At 52.4% G+C, this 14,537-nt stretch overlaps 1 protein-coding gene across 13 annotated transcripts in view; it reads right to left on the bottom strand.

Annotated features, from left to right (window-relative positions):
* LOC118512977 (talin-2) overlaps positions 1-14,537 on the bottom strand; it is a 55,363-nt gene that overhangs the window by 4,530 nt on the left and 36,296 nt on the right. For 8 of the 13 annotated variants that reach the window (XM_036058212.1, XM_036058214.1, XM_036058210.1 and 5 more), the window contains 8 exons: positions 10,573-11,426; positions 9,979-10,482; positions 9,633-9,724; positions 9,319-9,407; positions 8,245-8,908; positions 4,121-8,161; positions 3,848-4,038; positions 187-828 (listed from right to left, as the gene is read on the bottom strand). In XM_036058212.1, the coding sequence (XP_035914105.1) occupies positions 187-828; positions 3,848-4,038; positions 4,121-8,161; positions 8,245-8,908; positions 9,319-9,407; positions 9,633-9,724; positions 9,979-10,482; positions 10,573-11,384 (7,035 nt within the window). In that variant the 5' untranslated portion in view covers positions 11,385-11,426. The other 5 variants (XR_004906380.1, XM_036058217.1, XM_036058220.1 and 2 more) reach the window with 5 other exon arrangements.

Raw genomic sequence — 14,537 nt, 5'->3', positions numbered from 1 at the left:
TGTTTGATTCCTGGGTGATAATTGAAATCTTAACAACCAAGAATATCAAACATATCTCACCGAAACCATCCCACCAACACCAAACGCCCCGTTAGAGAAGTATGCAGAGAGATATGAAGAGGTTAGACGAGATTCTAGGAACTCGGTGACAGAGGGGATGGAAAGGGGGGGGAACAACTCGCTTACCTTCACTTCCTGCCGACGAGGGCGCAGGTTGGCCAGCTTCTTTGCGGCGGCCTCGATCGAAGCGGCCGCACCGAGCAGCTCGTTCTCCGCAATCACCGTCGGATCGTCCGGATCTACCCAATCGGATCCCTTCAGCAGCTGCGCCATACCGACCAGATCCGTCACACACATCGCTACGCGTCGCGACAGCTGCATCCGTTCGTCTGCCGTGCAGTGGTGCAGTATACCTTCCAACAGCTCACGGTAAGCGATGGCCACTGCCGAACCAGCGTCGAGCGTTCGTTGCCGAAGGTCCTGCGTTTCTGCACACGACCACGCAACGGACCTGCAAACGCTCAGCATGTCGGAGATGGTTTTCCGGCCCAGGTTGGCAGCAGCTGCAATGTCCGCCTGCAAGTTGGATGCACCAGCGGCTACCGCCTTTGCCGTGGCCGCCGTTACGTGCTTGGTAACGCTGATGAGATCCTCCGGTCGGGACAGTTGCTGCATGCTCGAGCGCATCATCTCCGGTGCGAACTGCATCGAGCGCAGCTCCTGCGAGATGGCATCCACCGTTGCCTCCATTGCGCGCGTACCGCGCGTGTGTTCGTCCTCGACGGCCTTGACCGTCTTAAGCAGCGAGGTGACATTCATCACCATAACCTATGTTTTGGATAAGGGGGCCGGGCGGGAAATAATAAAAACAAACGCAGGTTAATACGGTTTTTCCGAGAACGGGGTTTTGACGACAAACCGAAGGATCGTGGGATGTTAGAAGGGAAGCAAACACGAAAACGGTTATTAAACAAGCGCGAGAGCAGGATGAACCATTTTGATGAAGCTAGCTACTTATCAAAATGCTCCATCTGTCTCGTAAGCCATTATGGGATGGTGTATCGTTTCTTCTGCACCAGGACAGCAGCCATTGGGAGCATAATCAAGGAATGAATGTACGTTTTACCTACAGTTCTTGTTCCCTTTCATCGTTACCCTTTATGTTCGATCCAGAACCAGTGTACCAGAGACGGAGCTGTCAACGGCCGCGTGTAACCGTCACGACTGAATATTAGTAACCACACCACAAGAGATCACACGCAACCGGGAAAACAAGGTTGAGCGCCGATTGCTGATGCCGATCGTGACAGACAGAGGTCTTCTCGTTTTGAAGGACGCGCATAGTTTCAAGCGAGGACGAACGTGTGAGGACAACAACAGCTTCAAGCAATCGGGGAATCCCCAATTCGTTTGGATACAAACATATGCATTTATTGTTGAACGACAGGACAGATAAGTACGAATATATATACTGATTGCATCTTATCGCTAGGGAGTAACATAATTGCGGAGTTCTCAGGAGATCTAGCTAGGAGGCGATCCTTACGGCGTGCGACGACACGTATATGGTAAGTTAGTGCTATAGCGCAAAGTGTGCGCATCTTCAAAACACTCCATCAAACAGAGTCGGCACATTGGACAGAAGACGCAGCAGTTCCTCCTCTTGATCGGATAGCCACCAACAGGCGGCACTGTTACCAATGTCCGGATCGGTCATCTGCACCGGAATGAATTTTGGTTCCGCAAGAGGAAGGTTTAAGGAAGGTAGCAGCGAGGTGTGTGTGTGTATGTGCGTTTGATGGTTGAAAAGAAAGAAAAATACAGGACGAATGGTAGAATTCGGAGGTGATTCGGGCACGCGACTGGTGCTACTTCTGTTGCTACAAAATGCAGGCGATTACAACGAGATACAACTCTGGGACGCTTGCTCACAGCAACGACGCCGCAAACAACGACTAAATACGACACGGCACGGGAAGCTCGGGTGGTGTGTGGGTTAATATTAGGACGAACAGTAAGAGCTCGTAGCGTGGGCAGTGGTTGTGGTGGTGTGTGTTTGCTGTTGATGTGTGTAAATGTACCGCTGGCCATCACCGGCCGGACGATAGCCAGCCAGCACGCGATGTGCTCGTCTCGGCAAGGCACAGTTCCCGTATCATCTGCGAAAATGAAACGATGAAGGATAGGCATGGAGGACGGCAGGAGAAGAGGGGGCAATGGGAAAACAATAAAAGAATCAGCGAAATGCGTGTTGAATGTGTATTTTATCAAGGTACTTGCGTTGGAGACTGATTAGCCGGGACATTAGAAGGGACTGGTTGGGGATGCGTGTGTTTCACTTCCGGCTCATCGTTAGAACCCTACAATCCCGTTGAGTTACGTCCCTCAACCGTTTACATTCATTCAAACGAACCCGCTCACACACCAAGGGAGCTTCCTGTCCAAAGCACTACTACGCGATCACTTAGTACTCCTTCCCATCGCTAAGTTGTTACATACGAAGCTTATAACCACCACTACTACACCACGCTCGTTGCCCCTGTTTCGTTCGATTATTTGCTACGGAACCTTGAAGGATGCTGTTAGCAACGATTAAGACCTTGTTTAATTTGAATATGTTAGACGGCAACTTCGAACGGCTCCCCAACAGTGCTAAACGTAGTAAATACAGCGAGAAGATACATTGCATTCGCCATGTCTCATGCATAAGAAACATAAACACGTCGAGCTTGCCGCAGGCGAACTACATTCCCTCGTGTTGACCATATCACAGCAGACACCAACTGCCAGTGAGAACAGCCAGTCAGTCGTACGCAGTCAGTAGCATAGACGAGAACCATACCGATACACACACAGACACACACACACACACACATTCGCAGCATTCCATAGATTTTGGGGTTTCCAAAAAGCGAAAAGTCGATGGAGAGTGAAACAAGGAAGGAAAGCTTCAACCAACAACTGGCATGCCATCATCGAAGAGAGTGAAACGCAGTATTGGATATTGGCAGAGAACAACAAGACACCATCCTTCCCTTCGTGAGAATAGTAGCAAGTACTTTGGTGCAAGAATAGGATCGCGTTCGTAGTCGATACACGCAGCGCAGATTGAGACGTTGTGCTTAAAATCGGACACATTCGGGTAAAGGTGACATTCATCTTGATTATGCTAATTAACATGGCTGCTTGAGTGTCCCAATTGGAAAAGTGAGACCATTAATCCGGTTTTGTGCTGAAGGAGGGTGTTTGTTTTTGTGTATTGTTTAGAAGTAGTTTTCAAGTGCGGCAAGTTAGATAGCGAGACATGTTAAGCGGGGTTTAGCAACATTGAAGCAACACGCTGGCCTGGGCTGGATAAGAGGGTTTTAGTACAATAGTAGCATCTTTTACTGGCACGTTTTAATAGTTGTATATACAAAGTATGTTTAAGTATTTAGTCTGCCGTAGTTTCCGGCGAACATCTTTACTGGCTGTGTTAGAGGTTAATCACGACGAGCTTCAGCCGCGACAAGGTATAATGCAGATGCCAAGTGGGGCGGGGAAAGGGTGTGAACACACGAGAGTTCACATTTTGTGTTATGCCAGCACGAGACGCACGTGCACGCGCGTTGACATGATGTTATCACATTGAAGCAATCCACGCGTTCGAAAAAGCAAACCAGTGTGCAGATACCGGAAGGCATCATCCATTCGGAAAAACAGGGGTGATTGCGGAAAGAATGGTTGGATAATAGAGGGTGAGGGTGTGAGGAAAGAAGTGTGTGTGTCGCAGAACTGGAAGCGGGGACAGATTAAAACGAAACAACGAAACAAACAAACATACGGAACAAAAAGAACGAACACATACCTTAGCGCTATCTTTCAAATCATTCATAGCTGGATCGTTAATGGGCTTGCCGGAGGCGAGTTTAGTAGCGTTTATAAGCTCACCGAGTGCTGCGGCTACGTCTTTGACCGCGTTAATGACCATCACTTGCGAGTCGGGCTGACCGGAACCGAGCGACGCGGCGCCATGCTTGACCGCATCGGCCAATTGTACTGCAGAAGAGAAGGGGAAACGAAACATTAATTTCATCAAACTTCTCCTTCTTGTTCTTTCGTTTTCATTGCATCAACTTACAAATAGTCGTGACTGCGTTCTGGGCAGCAGCTGCTAGCTGATCTTGCGTGCCAGCCGCGCCCGCGACCAATATCTTCGTATCCTCAACCAGTGCTTTGGCCGTTTTGAGGATGTGTTCACGATGGTCGGAGAATTTGCCATCCTCATCGCTGGACTGCAATGTACCGGCCGTGGCGAACATGATCGTCGTGTCGAGATCGCTGATAATAGCCGACACCGTGCTGGAAGCGTTGATACACGCCTGCGTACCGCGCGAACCAGCCTGCAGGGCTGCCAGCACCTGAGCCACCTTTTCCGACACATCACGAGCGCCGCGCGAAATCTCCACCAAACCGCTACTGTCATCCTTGCGAATGCCGGTCGTCGATTGGATCAGCACGTTCACCGATCGTCCTAGATCCTGCACCGTGTTCCGAATGCGAATCGCAACGTCCGGTGAGGTAGTAAGGGCCGACGCACCGATTGCGTCCTGTGCCAGTTGCGTGTAGTGGTGCGTCATTTCCACGCACAGTTGGGCCAACTTGGACGGGTCGATCGCAGCCTTCGCGTTGATCTCGTTTGCATAGCGCGCAATCTCCTTCGCGCTCTGTACCATGCGCGTTTGGTAGTCGACGTACGTGTCGTTCAGCGAGGCTCCCAGGAACGATTGACGTTTGTCGGAGATGCGAGACATCGAGCGGGAGATTTGTTCCATCAGACCAGTCACAACACCATTCTCGGTGGACAGACGCTCCACGGTGGCGTTCAGCTCTTGGATCGCTTCACGCGTTGACTCGACCGCCTCATCCAGCTCGGGATGGAAATGGGCGGCCCGTGGGTTTCCACCGGCCTGCTTGGCCGTTTGCACGAGCTGAGCGCAACATTCCACCACCGACTTGACCTGATTGATCAGCACCGTTTGCTGGCCCGAGTGGACGAGCTGCGAGCAAGCTCCAATCACACCATTCGTCAGCGGTACAATGTGCTTCGCAATCTGGTTGACCGCATGACCCAGGCTTTCGGCATTCTTCTTCGCAGACGATTTGACCGGCTCGAGACGATCGATAAGCTCGGAAGCTGCGTTCAGCGACTGATTCGTGAAGCCCTGCAGGTTACTGTCCTTGCGCTGCGGCAACCCATCCACACCGACCGCCAAAGCAGCCGAGTTCAGTTCACGCGAGCAATCCTTCAGCACTTCCAGCACCTGATCGCACTGCATCTGTCCCGGTGCCTTCTCGCGAATGCTGGACGCCAACTGCTTGATGCTGTCCGATACGTTGCGGCTGTGGGTAGCCAACTGCTGCCATACGGGTGGATCCGTCGGGGTCAGTGCGAGAACCTTTGCCGTGCGCACCATATCGACGGCCCCATCGAGAATGCCCCGACCGGCAGTAAGGATCGGTTCCTGTGCTTTACGTCCTTCGGTTGAGATGCGAGCTGGAATCGAAATAAACTCAGGCGATGATGCAAAGTGACAGAGCGAAGAAACTGCTTCCAACAGTGGTTCCGTAGCAGCTGCACAGCGTTGCCGCGAGGCCGGACTGTAGTCCTGATCGAGCGCCTTAATCTCTCGCACGAGAGCAGCTGTTGAGTTGGCAACTTCCTTGGCAGCTTGGACGAAGTGGCGCTTGGCAACGGGGTTCGTCGTTGTGGAGCTCGCGTTACGGCACGCGTTACACAGCGCGGACGTGTGCTTGGCGATGACGGTTGCAGCCGATAACACCTGCGGTTGGGAAGATGCCTGTCCGCGCAGGATGTCGCAGCTCTGACGGATAGCTTGTGCCGCTCGGGCGTACTGTGCCTGATCGACAATTCCTGGCCGCCCTCCAACGCTGGTCGGATTGGACACACCGACGAGGTAGGCGGCCTGCGCGGCTGACTCGATCAGTCCACGAATCGAATCCGAAACCGAATTGACCGAATGTCCAAACTCGACGTGTTTCGAGTTCTTCGCGTTGTTCGCTATTCCCGTCATGCCTTCGCCGAGTGTGCGAGACTTTTCCAGCACAGTATCGAGACAATCGAAGTAACCCTGATCGGTCAACGATTCTTGGGGCGACTCCAGCAACGGGCGCAGGGACTCGATGCTACGAATAGCACCGTCACACTCCTTCTGACCTGGAGCTGCCTGCGTACACACGTCCACCAGTCGGTTGATGCTTTCCGTCACTAGACGAGCGGCGGACGACAGCTCGTTCTTCGCATTGGGACGATCTGGATCTCCGGCCACATAGCGAGCGGTTCCGAGTAGACTGATCGACTGGTTGGATACACCGCGCAGCGAGTTAACGATCTCTTCCCGTGCACGATCTTCGGCCGTCTGGCCGGCCATCTCGAGCGTTACCGTGAGCAGCTCCTTGTACGCGTGACAAAACTCTTGGCTTGTACCGGCCAGCTTGATGGAGCTGTCGTACGATTGCGCCACCTGTCCGCCGGCCACGTTCAGCTGATCTGCGGCCGATTTAAGCTCGTTCTGCAGCTGTCCGTATGGTCGATCGGACGGTGGGTACTCGCCGGTGTCAAGAATGCCACGCAAATCAGTAACCGTATCGAATGCCTCATTGATATCCTTCACACCCGGCAGACAGTCGATCGTACGACCAAGCGAATGCTTCGTGCGCTTGATCGCGATTAACAACGCTTCCTGGTTGTCGAGGTTCTGCAGCGTACGCTGTGCTTCCTCAATTACACGCAGCGAGTCGACAATCACTTCATCGGCACAGTCAACCACGGCAGGATTCTTCGTCGTTACCAACACTCCACGGACGCTCTTGGTGTAATCTCCCAGGGCGAGGGCTGTGTCACGGCCTGCCACACCCGCGTACGTCCGGTTACCCTGCTGAGCAGCGCTCATCAGCTGATGCATCGACACATCAACGGAGTTGCTAGCGGCAGCTAGCTGCTTGAAGCAACTGTCAGCCGTTTCGCCCGGCAGCGGCCGTAGACTACCTTCCTGCGCTGCGCGACGCGTGTCGCTGAGCACGTTGCGAAGGTTACGGACAGCTTCCAGCGCTGCATCCAGCTCATTGCCACCACAAGCTTCTCGAGCACGATGAGCCGCCTGACGGAGATCGTGGATCGCGTGTGTCAGGTTCACGGCACAACGACCCAATTGCTGCGACGCTGCCTGGTCCATTACCGTCGGCTGCAGTTCACGAGCGGATCCTGCCATCTGTGCACCCGGCTCCAGGAACATCTCTGCTGCATCGATCAATCCCAGCTGAGCGTTCGGATCGTCCGGACGAGACAGTGTGTTCTTTACACCCGCGACCAGCCGTGGTATCTGATCGGCGACCGCCTGACAATCCTGCAGCAGAATCTCCTTCGTCTGCACATCGTTGCTGTGGATGAGCGAATTCTGAGCCGCCGTTATACACTGCGTAGCGGACGAGGCCGCCTGCTTAGCGCACTGCTCCAGTCGCCCGATCAGCTGCCGCTTAATGGCGGGTGTGTTTGCCGTCGATGTCGTGATAACACGCAGCTCCTCGGCAGCTGCACGCAGCGTTTCCTGGTGCGCAGAATCGTGTGGATTGCCGGCACACAGTCGAGCCGCTTCCACCATGCGGGCGGTAGCGTCTGCCAGCTGCTTGGCCGCTTCCAACAGCTTTCGCTGCATGTTCGAATCGTGCTGGCTCTCAGCTTCACCCTTGATGCTCTCGATCAGCTGGGCAGTCGCTTTGCCAAGCTGCTGTGCCTGTCGGATCATCTCCTGCGGGTCGGACGACGACACGAGAATGTCCGTCGCCACGAGCACGTTATCGACGGGGTTTTCGTTCTCGACGCGGCGTGCCTTTTCGCGGGCACTCAGCTTGATGTGTTCCAGCAGGTCGGTGAGCGATTTGGAGACATCCTTCGCTGCTGCTGTTAGATCACCACGGAGCTGTTGATTGTCGGTGGCTTCGTTGCACACTTCCGCCAAGTGGGCGACGGCTTTAGCGACTTCTCGTGCAGCTGCTTCCAGCTGCTCCCGACAGGCAGGACTCTGGATGGTTGGTCCAACGACGCGAGCACACGCCACGAGCTGGCTGGTGGCTAGAGCGCACTGACTTGCCGCTCCAATAACTGTTTTTGGAAGAGAGGTTCGATAGGGAAATATGTTAGCATCCTTTCCGTGTAGACTCAATTTAAATGTAACTCCGGCCTACCTTTATTGCGCGTTGCCTCATCCTCCGTAACGGCAGCAATCGATTTTGCCTTCAGCACCAACGCGGCCGTTGTGTTGGCGACCGCCTTTGCCAAACCGAGCAACATGTCGTGCAGCTCACGGCTTTCGACGCTTTCCTCACCGATCGTGCTCAGCACCTGGCCGCTAGCTTCACCCACACGCGTCGCCGCATTCAGCAGATTCTGACGCGGTTCCTTGCTTTCCGGTTCGGCCGATCGCAACAGATCGCTGAACGCGTTGCAAAGCTTACGGGTCGCCTCGAGCAATTTATCCCCGGTACAATCGTCGTCCATGAGGGCAGCGATCAGACGCACCTCCTTCGTCACTTCCGGAATGCTCTGGGTGATTTGCGATACGGCCGCACCGACCGCTTCGTGATCGATCTCATCCGGCTGGGAAGCGGTCACAACCTGCGCCGTGGCTGCATTCATCGTGGCCAGATGCGTCGTGACGGTTTGCTTCGAGGTGTCGAGCGTTTCTTCGCGCCATTGCAACGACCCCGGATCGGTGCCGAGCGGTGGAAGCTGTACCTTCGTTTCCAGATCCTTCTCCGCTCGGTTGAGCGCTTCCTGACCGGCGGAAATGTATCCCAACAGTGCACGCTGTGGTTCCGATAGTACCGAACTGATGCGCGTTTGTTGTAACTGATCAAAAATGGCGGAAAGGATGGATAAAATAAAGGGATAAGTACATACATTCACTTCACCACCATTTCAGGCGTTTGTGAGTGTGAGTGAGTGTGTGTGTGTTAGTTGATGCTGAGTGATGAAGGTGAGTTGTGTGAGTGTTTGAGTAAGTAAGTAGGTTAATATTCAGGCCAAAATTGTAATTCACCTACGTCTGGAAGTTTGTTTTTTTGCGAGAGGTTTAGTACAAGTACAAGTGGTTACGCAGCATGAAACGAGATGAAAACGAAGGTGAAAGTTTCACATGAGCCGTGAACCGACCCTAACACGCATGGATACATGAAAACAAGATTTTGTCGAACAGACTATCAGTTAGTGTGTTTACGCGAAATTAAAGAAAGAAGCGCAGCTGGCTTGTCTGCTCTCACCATCGGTGGCTGGTGTGCCAGGTTGACCTGACCGACGATGGCACCGTACTGTATCGACTGCATCTCGCCAGTACCGTACGGCCGTTCGCCTTTGGGGCCCAGTGCCCAGCAACATGAGTCAATCACACACACCCAATCACGCGCGCACACGAATGTAGAACAGAAGATCGATGACAACGAAACAGAAGTATGTAGAAGAAACGAAAATCGAATCGAAAAATATAATATAAATATGCAACAAAGTTCGATACAATCAAATCGATACTTAAACAATAGAAACACTGTCTAAAGAAGCTACAAAAAGTGCTGCTTACCGTCTGTGCCACGCATAATGGCCGGTTTGGCGATGGAGTGTGTTTCCACCTTTCCGGATTTGTTCGTCTCTTCGTGTTGAAGGAAGGTGGCCCTAAAAGGATAATACGGATACATTTGTTTGAGCAAAATCGTCCAAGGATTGAAAGCATCTAGTTCATAGAAAATAACCATGCCTTTTCAGGATTTTTCCTGAAATGAAGCCTTCTTTATCCTTTATGAGCAACTTGACGATGGCTACAGGTGCTAAAGTTTTATCGAAGTTTAAGTGTACAAACGATAAAAAAACGATCGTTTCCCCGAATGGCTATCGTACTGGAACTCACTTTGTCCGGTCGGTTTACTTACTTGGACGGTGCAACACTTTCTTCCACCATGGTGGAGCCCTCATCGCCCTCGATACCGAAATGGTCCTTCGCCTGCTTCTTCTTCAGAATGATGTCAATGTAGCCGGCAATCAGCTGCACAATCTGTTCCGCTTCCGTCGTCTGTACCGAGTAGTAGGAATCGGCATAGTCACCAAAGTCCAGCGTAAACGTGTTCGGCGATGCACCCCACCGACGTACGGTCGTGAGGGGCCACGATTTCATAATTTCTTTCGTCGTCTCATCGAGCCGAAGCACGGAATCCTTCGTCACGCCTAGCAAACGTGGGACAAGCTTATTCTTGCCGGTCATTTTCTCCTTCACCAGGAAGAACGTTACGCCATACGTGGGAAGTTCGCGGGCCGTCTTTGTGTAGACGTACTTCGCGTCCAGCTCGGACAAACCGATGAGCTTCCGGTGTTCGGCGAATATCTTGCGCTCGATGTTCTTTGTCCGCACGTACGAGGCGGGAAGAAATTCGCGCAAACTGTGAAAATGGCAATCACACCGCATTAGTGCTGCAGCAAAGATGAATTTCCCAATTTTCCCAATTCCCGTAACGCGGCGTAATACTTACTCCAAGAATCCAGTTTTGTGCTTCGCCTCGTTGTGATCACCGAACTGGATCTGCACCTGTATCCCGGCGAACTCGCACGCCTTGTCCTGCGTGACGGGATGCGTACCGTCGAGGATAGCGTCACGTGCCTGCACGTACAGCAGATTCAGCTGTACCGGATCACGCGAGTCAATGTTCTGATCGGAGTAGAAGAACTTGCGCCGCAGCAGTACCGTTTCCTGTTCGTCGATACCCTGCTCGCGCAACGTTTTCCCCACATCCACCCAGTTTATCTCGTCGTCGGTGCGAAGCTTCTTCCGCAAGCTTTCCATCTTCGCATCCCGCTCCTTCTCCTGCGCCTTTCGGCGCAACGTGAGCGTGCCGGTGTTGGAGCGATTGTCGGGCTGGTTTTCGTTTTGCGCCTCCGGATCTTCGCGCACCAGCCCATACTCCTCGTGGTTGGTAATGCCAATCTTTGTGCAAATAACCACCATCAGCTGCGACACCGGCAGCGAATCGTCGACCAGGATCGTCTTGACGGCACCGTCCAGCATGCGGACACGCAGCGTCCGGTGCTTCTGTCTGTACTCGAGCACATCATGGTTGTGCAGCATGTAATAGCCCAGGTTGCGGGCCGGCTCCAGCCACACTCCTTGCCGGGTGTCATCGTCCGCTAGGAAGAGGCCGAACTCCTGCGCCTGTCCCTGTACCGCTTCCGCGAACTTGTCCTTGATGATGCGACACGCATCGAACACGGTCGTGCTCGGATCGAACTGGATCGTCTTTGTCACCCGGCCTCCCTCGAGGCTGATCCGTAGGGAAAGTGTGGACATCCTCGCGACTGAACACCTGCTATGGTGGCTGCTCTAGTGAAGCTACCGGGCAGAGAAGAGAAACAACGCAAACCAGTTTCGATTAGTTTTATTGTCCGAATGTACCACTTCAATGGAGTATCGATTCAAACGCATCTGTTTCGAACGCTCTTTCGTCAACGCACATCCCAGGTCCCAGCCCAGGTTTAGATCGCTAGATGACTTTGGCCGGGCGGTTTTAATGCTATTAATTCCTTATCATACCGCGTCACTCAATCGTTAGTAATCGTACCATTCATTGCAGAGTTGCCATCTTTCCCGAACAATAAAACAACCTCAAAATCATCCGAACAACGGGAACACATAAATTGACCGCCATGTTCCCTCCCGATTCCCAGCTTCTGCCAGGCACCTCTCGACACGACGGCACTTTGTGGTCCGCGGTTACCAAAGACCCCACACACTCAACCATACTCCACCGGACCATCTCGCTACGTCTCCCCCCCCCCAGTGCTAGCGCGTGTCGAAAGCATCATAAATCACAATTTATCGTATGTCCTGTGCGAAGCTGTCATCAACCAGACCAGAGAGTTTCGTCCCTGTGGCGGATCCTCAGGCTCCAAACCGCATCCAATCCAACGCGAAAGGACACAACATACACCGTGTGTCCGCAAAAGGACTGCAAAACGCGGACAAATAAAATCCGTCATCCGGACCGCCGAGCGGAACACCGAGGACACGTACAAAGCTGTGATAAAAAGCGTGACCGAGATGCAAAATCGATCGATGCGGAACAACAGCCGGCTTGGCTTGACTCGGTGCGAATGAATCGAATTTGGAACATATTACCGCTTAAAAACCGCTACAACAAGCAGCAAATGGCCGATAAAAAGCGCATCATGTTTCTTCCGTCACATCCGCCTGTCTGCTCGCCCTTGCTCCTCCGTCGGAATTCAATCACTCCGCCGTGAAGAGCTTACCCCACTGATGGATGGTGTCTGAATGTCCTCTCGATGCGATGCAACACACACACACTCGACACAATCGTGACGCGTAAGTCACGAAGCGCTATCGCAGTCACGTTTCCTTCGTTTGCCTTTTATTTCTACAAGTTTTTTTTTGTCATCCCCATCCCGAATGCGATAAGCAAAGTGTTGAGCACTCCTGGCACCACCGCACTAGGCTTCCGGAAAGGCGACGAAGCATCCACCTAAGGCCACTCGTTGCCAGAGGCTGTTCTGAGCTGCTGTTTGTCCCCCGGCAGCGTGCAAACCGACAATCTCGTTCGTATCGACGGTAATCTTGCTCCACGGTTCCGTTCGTGATTGTGACGAAGAACCTATGCCCAAGATGCTTAAGCCCGTTGCCGCAGTGGAGTGGAAAATTAGCCGTTACATTAAAATATGTTGGCAGCGAAAGTGGCGGGAGGCCATAAATCGTACTCCAAGCAGCGCGACACGACGACAAGAGCACTCCACGACTCCACCGGCAGGCAGCAGCCTCGACACCAAAACCATATTCGATAAATCGATAACAGCCAGAGAGAGCCAGCGAAAGGGGATCGCAGGGTTGTGGGGCCGCGGGAAAAACACAGAACCCATCGTTGATGGAAAATCGCTTGAGTCGCCGACGTGCGCGAGTGTGTCCTTGTGAGCTTCTCATTATCGGTTTATGGACTGTTGAAAAATGGTGCACCATTATTATTCTATTGGATTTAGCTTCCGGACGTTTTGGGGAGCTTTCTAGCCCAGCGTCCGTGTGTATTTGTTCAGCAGAGAAGCGGGAACCGACTGAAGCAATCCCGCCTAATGCCGGAGTAACCGATGATGGTAGGCGTGGAGTCAGCTAGGCGACTCCATGGCAACGACCGATGTTCATTAATTTTATTTTCCTAATCTGACACCGCAGAGGTGGGATTAATGTGATTATTCACTTTTCGGCAGGATGGCACAAAACGGCTTTCGGGTCGTCTATTTCCATGGCGGTGTGTATGTACACGGTACGGGTAAAAGCTTTTCCCCCCAGAAAACTCTTCAACAAGCGTCCTGCGACAGGGAACCCGGTGACGATGTCGCCCACGACGACATCTTGTCGCCTAGAACCTTCGGTATCTCTCCACATCCTTCCGGACGAGCCTTCAGATTGGCTGCTCACTCACTTGCGAAGAAGTGCCACACTTCCGGTCGTAGAAATTAATTGAAACATACTGCTGCCAGCCAAAAGGACTACAATCACTGCCCGCCTCAGGTGCCTTAGAACTCCAGTCCTGCCGGTAAGCAGAAGGCATCAAACATCACCGTACTACGGCAACTGTCAACGAAAGCTGTAGACACATCGAAACTAGCCTACTCGAATGGCCACCTTCTCTACACACCTTTCCCTGCTGGAGGAGTGGTGCTTAAGAAGTTGGCGGCGGTGGGCACAATTCATCCATCCATCCATCCGAGCGTCATTGTCGCCATAACAACGGAAGGGACGCCTGCGCACACACAAAGAAGCGGTCCCCTTCTTGCTGGATGGATGTTGTATACATGTCCCTCAACCCACAGGATCACCTATACACCGACGAAATCGAAAAAAAGCGTCGCCTTCTAAGGATGAGGTTTTTGCTTTCCATGCAAAAGGTGTCAAGAAGACGTTGTTCTCCTTCTGCTCCTCTTGCTTGTCATTCGCGTCGTCAAAGAAAAGAGGAGCAGAGAACAAAATCCTGTGTCCATTTTGAAGGGAATAAAGATGAATTCATTTTCAGCATTGAACAAGCTGAAGAAACTTCGATTGCATCACGAAAGAAAATGCCCACCTACACACACACACACATACACATAGCTCACATAAAGAAAGATGAATGGTTATTGCAAGAAAAGGCGAAGCTTTTGCGCCCGCTTTCTCAAGTGCTTTTCGGTCGTTGCCCTTTGAAGCTGATAAGAAAACAGCTTCCTAACGCCCCTTTTTCCCAGAAGCCGGTTTTTGTGTCCAGGGACTTCGCGGTTGTATAATTCTTTTTGAACTCAATTGTCCTCCTTTTGCTATACCCGACCCCTACCACCACCACGGACCCAGACCAGCTAGTTACTGTTTGTTGGATGCGATTTTCAGGTGAAAGATTAGCAACATTCAAACGCTTTTCTCGTCTCGGAAGGCGACAAGAAACAGACAAAAAAGCAGTTCTTTTGC

Source organism: Anopheles stephensi, chromosome 3, assembly GCF_013141755.1.
Source record: "Anopheles stephensi strain Indian chromosome 3, UCI_ANSTEP_V1.0, whole genome shotgun sequence".
Lineage (NCBI taxonomy): Eukaryota > Metazoa > Arthropoda > Insecta > Diptera > Culicidae > Anopheles > Anopheles stephensi.
This window is presented reverse-complemented; position numbering and strand designations above follow the sequence as displayed.